General features: G+C 34.6%; 1 protein-coding gene across 3 annotated transcripts in view; it reads right to left on the bottom strand.

Moving 5' to 3' along the window:
• The window catches only part of Src64B (Tyrosine-protein kinase Src64B), a 44,243-nt gene that overhangs the window by 5,352 nt on the left and 23,413 nt on the right, over positions 1–15,478 (bottom strand). Inside the window, exons 1-6 of one of the 3 annotated variants that reach the window (XM_029319444.2) lie at positions 5,934–5,969; positions 3,156–3,390; positions 2,496–2,687; positions 1,289–1,499; positions 947–1,200; positions 64–774 (exon numbers count right to left, since the gene is read on the bottom strand). In XM_029319444.2, the coding sequence (XP_029175277.1) occupies positions 64–774; positions 947–1,200; positions 1,289–1,499; positions 2,496–2,687; positions 3,156–3,198 (1,411 nt within the window). In that variant the 5' untranslated portion in view covers positions 3,199–3,390; positions 5,934–5,969. Of the gene's footprint in view, positions 1–63; positions 775–946; positions 1,201–1,288; positions 1,500–2,495; positions 2,688–3,155; positions 3,391–5,933; positions 5,970–15,478 lie in introns of those variants that run through there. The other 2 variants (XM_029319443.2, XM_029319445.2) reach the window with 2 other exon arrangements.

The following is a 15,478-nucleotide window of genomic DNA, read 5'->3' as shown; positions in this document are numbered from 1 at the left end:
AAATATAAATACGCTGAATAATAATATAATCATCGCGTGCGAAAATAAAACAGCGATACTCACCGGGATAAGGAACTTGTCCGTAAGTGAAAAGCTCCATCAGCAAAATTCCGTACGACCAAACGTCGCTCTTGATGCTGAACCTACCGTACACGATGGCTTCCGGCGCGGTCCACTTGACGGGGAACCTGCTACCCTGCTTCGGACAGTACTCGTCGTCCTCGATCACCCTGGCGAGGCCAAAGTCGCAAATCTTTGCCTTGTTCTTCTCGCCAATCAGCACGTTTCTCGCCGCGAGATCCCTGTGTATGAGCTGCTTGCTCTCAAGATACTCCATTCCGGAGGCCACTTGAGCCGCGATGTATATCAAATCTTCAAATTGCATGTACTTGCCGTCTCCCTTCCGGAGGAAATCCAATAGGCTACCGTTGCACATGTATTCCTGCACGATGTAGATGGGCTCTTCCTTTGAGCAAACCGCGTACAACGCAACAAGATGCCTGTGTCGGAACTGCTTCATTATGGCAGCCTCTTGCAAAAACGCTTCGGTCGACATAGTTCCCGGACGTAACGTTTTCACCGCCACTTCGATCTTGTTTCGCCACTTGCCGTAATAAACCTTGCCGAAATTGCCGTTACCCAATTCCGAGATCAGCTGTATCTCGTTCCTGTTGATCTCCCACTTGTCGCGCAATTCGGGTCCAAGATCCCACATATCCGGTTGTGGTTTCGGACAGGGCTTCGACAATACGTGACAGAGGCCCAATGCGTTTTCTAGGTAACAGAAATACAAAAGATGAGTATCATTGAATACAGAGATATTTCGTTAACTCGGATTTTACTTCCAGAACCACTAACTGAAGAAAACAAGTGAAAGGTATCGATATAACAGTAATGCAAATAAATGAACGTTTATTAAGACATTATAAATTCGAGAAGCACTTACTGCTGTATGCCATAACGAGGGCCGGTAAGCTGGAGAAGGTTTGATTGGTGGCGATAAAGAAACCGCCATTGTCGAGTGGCTTAATCTTATAATGTTTCACGTGATGGCCCCTTCCTTCCTCCCAGTCCTTCACCGACAAGCTGTAACCCCGGGGATTGTGCTCGCTCGGCCTCACCAAGAACGTACCGCGAGGATTCTCGTCGACCAGCAGCAACTTGCCCGCCTCCTTGCGCGATACATTTTCGAAGAACCAACTGCGATAGAAGAAGGCGATACATTAGACACATGATATGTCAAGAGGAGAGGATTGAAGAAAGAATGGAGAGCACAATAAGCACTCACTCTTCGCTCTCGACCGATCGCTCGACGGCCACGAAGTTCCAAGGGATCAGGCCTTCCTGCAGGGTCGTTAAGTGCAACACTCTCCACCAGTCCGGCTCGGAGTCGTCGAGGACCTCCATTCGGTCACCTTTCGCGAAACTAACGTCGGTGCTTTCCCGCGCCGTGTAATTGTACAGAGCCACCACGATCTTGTTGGATCTTTGTGAGTGTGCTGTATAGCGGAGAAAAGCGCAAAATGTACGTTTCATCAAGGTATTCTCCGAGCACCGAGAAACTCGAATCGGTCAACAGTGATTTAACTTTGAAGAACTTATATATTAAAGAGACTTGAACAGGAAATCTACTTTCATTATTTAAAGCAAAGAGCCGGAATAGCTCAAAGTGTATAGAAATATACCGAAATTATATAGTGTCTCGATTTGTATTTATAGACGCAAATATATATACACATTCAATTTATATTCTAAATTTATTTTCTAATTTTATAGACATTATTTTAAAACAATTCAATATGATTATAAGAACTCTCCTGAATATAATGAAATCGAAACAAAAAATGATAATGAGAGCAGAGTAAGTAAGGCACGTATATATTTTTATGTAAATATTATAATATAAAATATGCATATCATTAGTATAAATAGCGTAGTTTTGGTCTTCTTTTAAATATAAATTAATATAACATAAATAAAATCGCAACGTAGTCAAACAGATAAAAATAATAAGTAAAAAAATATTATTAATATAAAATTCAAGTTGAGAACTCTCATCCAAGCAATGACGAATTCAAAGTGTAACTTTCAATGCATTACAGATATTAATAAATGCATATTTTATATTTACAATAATTTTACAATAAAATATACACAAAGCTTGGCTGTTATTTATCTCGCCTTGATTTAATTAAAAAAACTGTATATAAAAAAAACAAAACTAATATAATAAATTTAACATCCAATTTTTTTTATTATCGTCGATAAATATGGCGATCATTCTTATGCATCGAGGAATGATATGATTATAAAATAAACCGATTCGAGTTACAGATAGAAACATTTAAAAAAAACACGACAACGATTAAGCTAAGCGATTTCGCATATAAAATGTCAAGATTGGATTATACTTGCAACAAAACCCAAATTCTCTATCTTCGCCCAGACGGCCGTTCTACGTAAAAAATAAAGGAAGGTTTAACATAAATACACACATGCAGATTTAACAGGCGGATTCGTTTTACGGGGTTGCTGATGCGATATCTGTAGCTTACAGGGTGTCGGCCTCGGTCGGATAATATCCGCCCGAGCTTGCACGCCTCTCTGATTTGGGTCGGCGGTGTATCGGTCCAAGGAACCTCCATTGCTGTGCTTTGAGCTGAGTCCCGTTTCTGCTTTCTTATAACCTGAACAGAGAGAAGAACCCGTCTCTCGTCAAAGGGGGGACCGATCCGATGAGAAATATAGGTATCTTTTGTTTGTACAAATCTTAAGTAACTCTGTCTCTCGACCTTTTTATGCATCGTGTCTCATCTAAAATAAACATTTTTCTTGAGAATTTGTCCCGATTTACGGATCACAATACCGATGTAAGAAGATTTAGAATCAAATTGAGAAGACAGAAATCATTACATTTTATTTACAACTTCTATCCATGATTTTAAGACTTTTTTTAATTCGTCGAAAAATTAAATTCAATGATAGACAGAAAGAAAGAGAAGGAGAGAAGGAATTTTGTTCCCTAATCGTAGTGATTTTAATGCAAGCAATCGATCTTCATGCAACATGTTTTGCTGGTAATTATTACGATAAAATAACGCAATAATTGCTCCTATAAATAACGCGTGTTATCGATACGAGGATAAAAGACTCACCGATCGGCTGAGGCTCTTGCCGTTTACTGCAACACTTCCCCATCCTGAAATCTCGTTCCTGGTCTGCCTCTGCGCGAGTCCTACGCACCTTCTTCTATCCTGGATCCATTTCAGGGACAAACCTCCATCGTCCGGCGAAACTTGACCCGGATGACCTGTGCGATGTATCGCTACGAACTCTCAAAATCCTCTCGCCAGTCCACCCATCGCCGTATTATCGGACTTGCCACTCCTCCTGCAACATAAAGCAGCCAAGATCTGTCAGGATTTCGCGCGAGGATTATTATCACCAGGCAATAATCACCAGGATGCAGCGTCGCGATAAAACCTCACTTGAATGTTAATTCAAGCGATTGTTAAATTCGACTCGACAACAAAGTGTTGCTAAGTTTCAATAAAGCGGATATTACTCATAGCGTTATCATTTATTATTCCTTATCATTATTAGAGTTGTTTCGTCATAATCGAACCAATTAAACATATTAAAATATTCCTTAAATAAATGTCTAAAAAGCATTTTAAAAAATACATTTAAAGAGAGACTATATAATCGTTTGCTCACCCTCCCCAGCATACACAGAGTTTTTAATTAAACAGCCAAGCTAAAGAGAAATGAGTCATGGAATTTTCGAGGAGAAAACAACCGAGGTATATAGGATACGTTCAGTAATGAATGTGGCATTCAACGATATTGTTGGAAAGTATGCATAACATATTTTTCCCTTTACACAAAAATGTAACAGCGGCGTTTAAAATAATTATCAGTCATAAATAAATAAATATATATAATATATATATATATATATATATATATATATATATATTATATATATTATATATAATCATATTTATACATTTGTATTTAAAGAGCAGGAATAACTTGATGACATGTGTTTTATAGTTGTATAAATAAAGTAATAAATTCTTAGTTGAAATTTTCAACAAACCTTAATATAAAGTTAATTTTACGATGACATATATTGAACATTCGAAAACCGCGAGGACATGTGCGGGGCAATTTCATTGCCATATTTGAGTTATCAACAGGCAACATAGTCGGGCCTGCTTAACGAATGCGTCCATCACGGGCAAGCATCTCCGCGTTCACGGACACGAGAGAAACAATTGTCGCGGATCGATTTTGGATGTGGGTCGGTCCTACCTCCGGTGCCAAACGCCGCGGAAGCGATGGCGATACGGCCACTACGTTGTCTCACTCTCGTTCGATCGGTGAAGCCCGACTACGAGAAAGCCCGCTATAGGATATACATGCAATTCGTACACCGCACCATCGCTAACCCCTATATCCAGCCTCGTACGTGCGCGCTTATGCAACGTGGTGGTGATACACACGAGAAGCAAAACGATCGATATCCCCACGGTGTGTGTGTATGTTCGCATATACTATACGATATACACTCGCCATCCGGCTGAGCTTTTACGTGGCGAACACAATGCGCTTCCACCGTGGACAAAGACATATTAATGTTAGCATCAGAAAGGAGACAGCCTGATCTGAACCGACGTCGATTTCCGTCGGTGCTGTTGAGTTTCATAAGAGAGCGGAAAATCGTAACAACTAATCTTGAATAGTTGCAGTTATCATGAGAATTTTACTTAAAATTCGCTACTTAACGCTCCTAGGCCTGTTTCTACCAACGTCGATTAAATTAAACCTCCAGTTAAACTATATGTTTGTCTCTCTTTAAGGACTTATCTCATAAGAGATAAGGATATAAAGTTTAACCGCAGGTTTAATTTAATCGACGTTGGTAGAAATAGGCCTTGGGCAAAGTTCATAGTCGAGTGAATTTTCTGTCTATCTCTAAAATGTATTTAAAATTCAATATTGAATAATTATTAAAATGATTGGGAAATATAAAGGATGTATATGGGAAACATATATAAAATAATGGTACAAAATTTATAAAATTATATATAGATTGCTTCTACTTTGATATTAAAGTTACTTCTTGTCAACATTTGGCTTTTAATTCACTAACTCATTTAAAAGTTATTGCAATTTAAATAAATTTCTGCTAGTTTTACGTATAATCTTATGAAAATTCGGTACTCTGATTGATTATATTACGATATATTACGTTAAAAATATCGAAGAAATAGTACCATGTATTTTTAATTTTTTACATGTATAATTGGAACTTTAAAGAACAATGTTGCAAAATTACATTCACTAAACCATTTAAAAGAAAATGATAATAATTTGTTGAAATTCTGGCTTTTTTCTAATTTTTAAGCATTTAATTATTTTAAATAAAAAAATTCAATATTAAATAATTTAAAAATAATTGAGAAATATATCTAATGTTTTGTTTGTAATTAAATAAAAATTGGTTAAAGAATCCTTTACTAATGAGAAGAACATGATTTTTAATATATAATTTTATATAATGAAAAATATATTTAGAATTATAAAATACATATTATACAAAAAATGTAAGCTTCTGATTTTAAATATATTATATTATATTCAAATAAAAATTGCTTTTCCTATAATAAAATGTTTTTAATTATTTTTCTTTCAAAAGAAACTCTTTATTGGTGAATAAACTAATAAAAAGATATTAAATATTCTCAGTAAATGATGCATTTGATAATTATTTCATCCGAAATAAAAGGCTATTTTTATCTCGACATATATAACACATTTCACAATAAAAAAAATTTTATCGCGTTTTCGCATAAGAGGTATAGAGCTGCATAATATCAAATGCATAATTTTCACTTGAAATCACTGCCACCAGCACAGCTACTTACTTTTACTTCCGCTTATGATTTCGTGGTACAACAAAGTACTCTATTCTGTCTCGGGCGATAAAATATAACAACTAACGCGTTTTAGAAACGACGTGAGAATTTATCGGCCAACGACGCCGTGTAGATACCAACCATAAAAATAGATCGTATAAAAGCAAGAGAGTTAGTTATTGTCGCCGATGCAAAGTCTCTCTCTCTCTCTTCCTCTATCTTGAAGTAACAACTTTGTTGTTTTCCTACAGATTACACGCCGACAATAATTTCCCACATCGCCTGCATAAAGTCACAAGACATACAATCAAAACATCTTAATGATAATAAAACTGACAACGGAGCTTTCTATATAAATTCTCTGGAAATTATATACACAAATAAAGCGTCCCCAAAATCACCAAAATACTAATTTAAAGTCAATTTTCTCTCGTACGACTCATTATTACTTATTTGCGGCACAATATTTGATTCAGCAATCCGTAATTATTTATATTGTCTATTATTTTTTTAAATTATTATTCGTACGAAAAATTATTGCTACAATCAAATTTGTTTGCAAACGCTTTTGCAGCTTCCTCTCTCTCTCTTGGCCAGAACAATTTCGAGAATATTTTTATCTCTCAATTATTAAACAAAGTGAAAACGTGCGTGTGTGCGCGCGCTCGCTCTCCCCTTTTGCTAATCTTATTTTCGTACTAATCGATAACGCTTACGCGTCCGAGGTAGACAAAGGAGCAACCGCGATTGCGAAGTACAAGGTAAAAGTTTGCGCGCGTTGAAATTAAAGATAGAAGAGACGGTGTACGTAAATCTCGGGTTATCTCGCTGACGTTATATGGGTGGAAACGTAAGTGCGTCATCACTTTGGGCTGACTAAATCCGCTAATTAACGCTTCCAATTAATTTGAGACATCTAATTGGACAACTAGCTTCCAATTCGTGAAAATAATTCATGAAGATCAAATAAAGATATTTTTTTATTCGTAATAATAATCGCGTATTAATTTTTCCTATTTAATTTATGTATATTATAAATTAAAATTTAAAATTATAAGTATTATAATATATAATTTTTGTATTATATATTCTTTACACATACACATTAATAATGTGTATATGTAAAGAATATAATTTTGAAAAATTAGGTGGAAACAAGTGCGCCATCTCTTTAGGGTGATTAAATCCGCTAATTAACGCTTCCACCTTACCAGAGATATTTTAGTGGTAATAAAAATCGCGTATTAATTTTTCCCACATTCAATTTAGGTATTATAAATAATTGTATAATAATCATTGCACATAAAGAATATAATTTTGAAAAGTATTGAAATTTCTTTTTACTCTGGCGAGAAGATAAAAGCATAGAGATTACGAGTAAAATTTGAACGATAGATTACAATCACATATTGGAATCTGGATTGAATCATAGAGTTTCAAAACTTCCGCATGTCATGACAAGAATCACAAATGACTGTAATATCGCATGAAAAGTACGAATCTTGCGGTTCGATTTCCGATTCCAATCGGTGATATCAATCTGCCGCTTTATTTAAAGATTTAATCAGAAAATCATTTGAATGCTTTAACGATTTGGATTTGAAACCGCATATTTTGTTTTATATCGTGATTTATAGAGCGCGTAAAATTTTATCTCACAATGAAAAGAATATTGTAATAATAGATATATATAAATTTAATATATATTCAAACTTTTTGGAATCGCATATTTTATTCAGTTCGAATTTAACTACAAATTAGATATACTTATAAAATATTCAATATCGTCATTTTATTCTCATAAAACACTAAAGTAAAAGAAATTTAAACCTATTCCGGTTCTATCAATTCTTGTGTTGTAAAGGTGACGCCGTAAGAAAATTTATAGAAATATCTGCTTTTATTATTTCCACAAAGAAAAGAATTATTTTTGTTGTTGAGCAGCGGAATTAGCGCATTTCCGTTGAAGATGTATTGTGATTATAGGAGCGGAAAAGCTGCTTACGAAGAACTATATACCTGGCTCTCTTTCCTCTCTCGTTCAAGCCAATGTTTCTCAATCACGAAGCAAAACGGAAACGCGTTATTGTCTATCTTTCCTCCCTGCTTAGCGATAAGACGGACAAGAGCCTCTCTTGGTCGCGCGACAATACACTGCATATAAAAGCAAGATGTCCTTGTCTTCACATTTTAATCCCATCACCTCTCCTTCTCAGCCGAGCTTTCGCCAAGCGTGTAATTCATAAAACATTCATCAGGCTATAACACGGCGTGACGGAGGTTTTTGTTGTACAGCAAAACGCGAGTTACTAGATTCTGTTTTTCGCGTCGATCTTTCGTATATTAAGAGTTGAAAGCCCGCTTCTTGCTGGAGCCTTCAGCACAATGATATATATCGAGCCTTGACACACCATTTAATAGATAAATTACTACACTAGGAGATTTTAGTTGGGAATTCAAATTAATGGCATTTGGAGCGATAACTAATATGAATGTAATTAATATAGTTCACTTATAATAGATCAAACTGTAATAATTAAAAATTAGATCAGAATTGAGACTTTATTTAATTAAACATTTTAATGCGAGTTAATGATATGAAATATTTTCTCTACGCGTGTAAAATTGTCATAGAAATTTTTAATTTAAACAAATAAAATTTACTAAGAAATATTATAATATAAAATAATATATTGAAAATAATATATTGAATATTAATAACGCGCGGCATAAAAGTGCGCTGAAGGATTAATCAATTCATTGAAAAGCGATCGCGGAAAGATAACTCAATAATTTTTAACGAAAAAATTCATCATAATAATATAATGTAATCGCAAGTAATAAATTTTTCGTTGAGAGACTGGAGATAATATTTTTAGAGATTCTCCACTAAAATTTTCCACTAAAAGAAAAAAAACTGAAAAATTTCGTTTTTTTCCTTTTTTATTACTATTTCAAGAGGTACATAAAACTATTATCTTTCGTACGTTCGCGCGTCATTATTACAAACACAATCAGTAACAGTGAGAATCTCGGGAAACTATGCCGAACAAACACAAACATTAAAACAACAATAAAACTTAAAAACTGAAAAAGTTTCGTTCCGCATAGTTCCACGCCAAGCGGGCGACTAACTGAAAAGGAAACGTACTTTCATCATTTCCGACAATGATGTAAAAAATAATATTCTACACTACACAGTTGTATATATTTTTAGTCGAGTTCGCGAACAATGGTAAATGACAGATGCTTTCAGAGGGAATTCAACGAGTACATGCCAACAAAACTCCCACTATGAATTAATGTCACGGTAAAAAGAAAAAGGAAGAGGGAAACAGAAAAATAGACTAAGAAAGAGGGAGTTTAATCGCGCAGGTTTCCGCAAAGCCCTAGACGAAATAAGGGCCTGATATATGCTGTTTCATGGTCGTTCCCGCGCGCACGAGGATGCGACAGGACGCGCATATTTACAGGAGAGAAAGAAGGGAAGTTGACTGACTTGTCAGCAGTCATGGGCGTCCGCAGGATTTTTTCCAGGAGGGAAACAAAATTAAATTTTTTTTAATTTTTTTACTTATTTCTTAATTGTTTAAATTTAATTTTACTTTTTTTATTATACTCATTTTTTTAATTTAAAAAATTAATATTAATTTTTGTTGTATTCATTTTCTAAATATTAAATTAATATTAATATTAATATTAATTTATGATATTATGATATTAATTTTATTATTTAATTTATTATTTAATTATTTAATTTATGTGATATTAATTTTTTAAATATTAAATATACAAATAAATTCCAATGTTTATTCAAAAGGAGAGCAAATGCTGAATTTTTTTCCAGCCTCCTCTTGCCCCTTCGGATGCCCATCTCAGCAGTCATGATTGGCAATGAGTCACGTAAGGTCTATGAGTCACCGGTGCACCTCTCAGGAGTCGAAGAATAGACGTCGTTAAGGGACACCGACCTAACTAAGAGAGAGAAAGTTCGGTGCATCTGGGACCGGTAGGGCCTCCTCTCGTGTACTTACGATTCCTTTGTACAAGCTGGCTCATCGGTTACTGACACGGCAGTGCGACACGTGAAAAATAGGGCGCCCGAGGGTATAAGTCATAAAAACACGTGGCGTAAAGACATCCCTGCTTCGGTCCAAGTGTCGGACATGTACGTCTTTTTCTACGTAGCTCGAAGATGGAGAGACGAGTATAAAGGCATGTATAAAGTACCTTTGATAAAGTCCCCCTCTGTCAGTAATGGTCGAGACACTTTTTGTTTCTCTCTTCTTCTTTATATTCCAGTATATAATCTCCGCATTGATTTATTCTCGTGTATAAGTCGAGAAGATAAAAATGTGTACTTATGAACATGTTAAAAACAAGTGTGTTTACGTCTCAAGACAGAAATATTAGATCTCAATACACTGACGATTATTTGTATTTATATACATTATTATTCTAATATTTTATATATAATATAATCAAATTATTATATTATATTAAACATTATATAATTTTATTCTATATTGAAACTGAAATGAAAAGAGAAGAAAGTTCAACTTAGAAAAAATTAAGTGTTTGCTCTCCTTTTGAATAAACACTGAAATTTATTTGCATATTCAATATTAAAAAAGTGAATACAATAAAAATTAATATTAATATATTAATATTAATTTAATATTAAAAAATAAATATAATAAAAACTAAATAGAAACTATATTTTCCTTTTCACTAAATAGAAACTATATTTTCCACTGAAATTTATTTGTATATTCAATATTAAAAAAGTGAATACAATAAAAATTAATATTAATATATTAATATTAATTTAATATAAAAAAATAAATATAATAAAAACTAAATATATTTTCCTTTTCATTGTAACGATGATTAAGAGAACTTTGTTTAATTGCAGCATTAAATATTCGTACAAACATAAAAGTAGAAGAGAATATCTAGATATATTTACGAGACTCTAGGGCGCTATTCTGTCTGAATCGAGAGACATTAGTGGCCAAACATGAATAAAATAATTCTGGGTCATCTCGCGCACAAAATACTGTTCGGCCGGTTCGCTACCTCGTGAATTACGTATTTCACTCAATTGGAGCGGCAAATCGCCTTACTTCTCTCTTTGCTCGCGCCGCACCGGACTGTACAATTTTTCTCCTTATCCACTCGATGCAAGCACGGGGAAAGCCGTAGAACGCGTTTTGAGATACTCCAAGGCCTCGTCCGGCAGTTAAATGGGATCGACTTCGCCTCCATTCTCGTCGTTTTATATCCTTGCTTGCCTGCCTGTGCTCTGCTTAACGTGTTTCGAGAACGCGTACGTATATTCCCTCTCTGTATATGTGTATATATATATACATATGTACATATATAATATATAAAACCAGACGCTTCGCCTGACTCTATCTTCTGCACAAGTACGTGGAAAAGTCAAGAAAACGAAAAACCTGAGAAATAATTCTGTCTGGGAACAATCCGAAGCCGAGACTCGCGAATCTTTCCTTTTTAACACCTTTAATCCGATATAACGGTATAATCTTCCGACCACGAATTATTTAATTTAATTTGAACTTTATTTTATATGCATGCAGAAGTAAATTTATAGCAATTAAATTAAAAAAGTTTAAGGAAGTGAAAAAACTATTTTTAAATTGTTTCGTTAAAAAATATTATTATGCAATATCGTATATAATGGCGTAACAGCTTGTTACACCTTTTACATATTAATATTTGTTTTGATCATTATTTCACTATGTTATTAATATTATTTGAGAGATTAATTAAAAAATACATTTCTTCCGATTAATTTCTGTTTTGCATGGAAATTTATTACAATCTGTTAGGACTTTAGTTTCTGCTTTTTGAATAATCGGAAACCGGGCGTTTGAAACTTCCTCGCGGCGTTTCTAGGAGCGTATTCCGAGAGAATTATAAACGATGGCCAAGCTTCCGGGGGAGGATATTAAGAATTCAGGGAGTACCGCATGGTTCGCCGCACATTCAAGCATATAGATGTGAGGAAGCCATTATTGCGCGTTGCGATATATATCTAGCAGCAATAAGTTGTACGCGATATATCCACGAGCCGAATATTCCGAATATTTCACTCGTCGCAGACACTAAAACCTATGAAGCTTGTTATGGGCTATCATCGTCGGGGCACATCGTTACACTCTACGTGTTAATTATAAAGCTTAATGAATTGCCCGCAAATTACCGCGTAATGGGATACAGACTACTCCATACCTAACGAGCCACTTTTCGTCTATAAATTCCATGGAGAGTCAAGTATGCGGCGACGAATATGACAACAAAATTATTTTAATTCTTCGATAAAACGAGATATGTATAGAATTGATAAATTACGGTCTCGCGATTACCTCGACGACGTTATTTTTTTTTTTTTTTTTTTTTTTTTTTACAAAATTTTAATTTTTTCCATATCAAAACAATCGAGAAAGGTCATCACTTTTTTTACAACCTTTCACATTTCGATATTCGATGTCTTAGTAACCGAGCCTCAAAGAAATTCTGTTGAAGGGCACTTTCAGTTGAGCGATTGAACGATAAATAATTTATTTTTAATAATTTATAAACGAGGAATAATTAAAATGAATTAAAAAGATTGCCCAGAACGTTACATAAATTTCTATAATTTTCTGCAAAAATATTTTTCTCATTCATATATATTTTCATTTTCGGACAATATCCATAACCAGCTTAATATTTAAAAAGACATTCATAATATTACAGTTTTATCGCTTTCCGATAATGTCGATAAATAATTCCGTTTCAAATAGCCGTACGAATATTCGAGCGCGCATACGAGAATCGGTTTTGAATAATCATTAATAATTTAAAGGTCTCTATACGGTCGCGGTAAATCGTATTATCCCGGCATTCCCGATCGAATGCTTAAGACTCGACTTTCACATACCGGCGATATATTGGTCCGGATCTAATCACGGCGAATCTATGCGCGAGCATAAACGGCCGGGCGTGAAAAAAAAAATGCGGCCAATGTCGAGGTGTCGACACGATCATTGCATCGCATTGCATTGCATTGCATTGCATTGCGGCAGGCAGGTGACGGTGCAGCATGCAGACGCGTTAAATCGATTCCTTTACTTCCAGACTAGAGAATGCAGCGATTAACTTCGCGACAGCGAGCAACGAGAGAGGAGAAAAGATGCGAAAAAGGGTGAATAATCGAGGAAGAAGAGAGAGGCAGAGAATCTCGAGCGAGAACGTAATCGACGCAGACCGAGCAAAATGTAAACTTACAACCAGAAGGTCTCCAAAGCTTTCTTTTCCTAGATGAAAATTAATTATATATTTTTTTTCAAGACATTTCTTTCAACTGAATAACAAATCAAAATCGTTCGAAAAAGCTTCTTAGCGTTCAATTTATTGAGATGATACGAAAAAATATTACCTATAATTTATTTTATTTTATAATATATTAAAAAAATATATATATACTATATATTATAATATGTGGAGAGTATAGAAGAGAGAGTAGATATAGATAAAGATATAGGATAAAGAGGAATAGGAGAATAAGAGAGATATAATATAAATAGATATATTATAATATTTAATATATATTATAATATTTAATATATTATAATATATATTAATATATATCTAAATATATATTATAATATATTAATATTATAATATATATTAAATATTAATATATATTATATAATATATATTAAATATTGTAATATATTAAAATATGATTTCATGTTAATAAAGGAAAATAATGTTTTGAATATTCTCTTCGTTATAAAAAGTGATGATATGTGCAAGTAAAAAAATTGCTATTGCAAAAGGTAAAGTTTGGATATTAGCTTTGAAGGATACTAACTATTTGACTGAGACGACAGGTTCGAAAAGACACACGAGGCAATTTCAACAACGTGGGGGTGGCACGCGAAGCGCTATAACATGGGGTAAACGTCTCTCTCTTCCATCGGGCCGTGCTAATGCTTCGAATCTGCTCGGTCTTCCGGCCAACGCGCCGACAAAGCTTTGATATACCCTCGTACAGTTGGAAAAAAGCTCGCGGAAAAGACTAACAATAAGATGACTTAACGGAGAGGGATTACCGTAGGGAGACGAGATTGGAGAAAAATGTAATTATAAGAGTACTTCGGAAAACATTGGAATTAAATACAGTAATAATGTATAAAAAATACAGGGATCGGTCAAAAATTATTAAAAGATTAACATCACTTGATTACTCGAATAATCAATTTCGAAAATTTTTTTAAATTATTGTTGAATAATTAAAGTCGAAAATTATTTGATTACTTGATAATCAGTAATTAAAGTAGAAAATTTTAGTAATCAAATCTAAAAATTTTTCAATTAATTAAATAATCAAGAAACATCTGATCTTAATTATTGAATAATTGAAAAAAATTTAGGTTTGATTACTGAAAATTTCTACTTCAATTACTGATTATCCAAAGAATCAAATAATTTTTGGTTTTGATTACTGATTATTCAAATAATTAAATAATTCTTTACTTTAATTACTGATTATCCAAGTAATCCAATAATTTTTTACTTTGATTATTCAGCAATAATCAAACAATTTTCGAAATTGATTATTTGAGTAATCAAGTAATATTAATTTTTTGCCGATCCTTGAAAAAATATATGTTTTAATAAGAGATATTTAATGCAGATAAATGCAATTCGTGTTACGTTTGCATTTAATTGTACCAAAAATTTAAAAAAATGAAATCAATTGAGCTCTTCGAATAAATGTTGTTTTCAAGATCTATTATTAGATGTGCATTCAATCCACCGATTGGCACACAAATATCGAACAATTGGTTATATTCGATCAGTCGAAAATATCACGTTACCAAGCGATTGCTCCGCTTTTAACACCCTTGCATTTTTCGAGACATCCATCTAAAGAAAATGCGCAGAGATCCGGAAGTAGGTTACAAACGAACGACCGCGCATAAACTTCCCGGACGCGCGTAAAATACGCATACATACTGCATACGATTCCGACGATATTTTTCACGCGACACGTTGAACGCGCGCGATAATAAAATATTGACCCGCGCATATTTTCGCGTCTTAATAAAGAGCGCACGCAACTTTGCAATTTGTCGCCGACCGGGCGATCTCTTTCGCGCGTTGCAAAAATTCCGCGGATTTTTCACGGAATGCACGCGCGAGAATTTCGCGCAATGCAGTCGGTGCATGCGCGTGCATCCGAGACGCGATTTCGTCTCCCGCAGACGCGTCCCAATGATGACTCCGCTACATCAGATTTTTCGCATTTTCCCCGACACTCGTCGGATCGGATTTTCCATATGCATACGTCGGGGAATATCGTAAGGACAAATATGTACGCGAGAGGGCTGCAGGGAAAACTCTCTCTCGTCTAAAGGGGAGAGAGATCGATCGATGCGCTCTCGCCGCGCCGGTTCGCCCGGAAACTCCGTCCAGAAATAAGCCGGCGAGGGAAGAAGACGATGGGGCGCAAAGGGACGTCGGCGAACGTGGCTTTA

Source organism: Nylanderia fulva, unplaced genomic scaffold, assembly GCF_048542155.1.
Source record: "Nylanderia fulva isolate GAGA-0341 unplaced genomic scaffold, ASM4854215v1 Scaffold10, whole genome shotgun sequence".
Classification (NCBI taxonomy): domain Eukaryota; kingdom Metazoa; phylum Arthropoda; class Insecta; order Hymenoptera; family Formicidae; genus Nylanderia; species Nylanderia fulva.
This window is presented reverse-complemented; position numbering and strand designations above follow the sequence as displayed.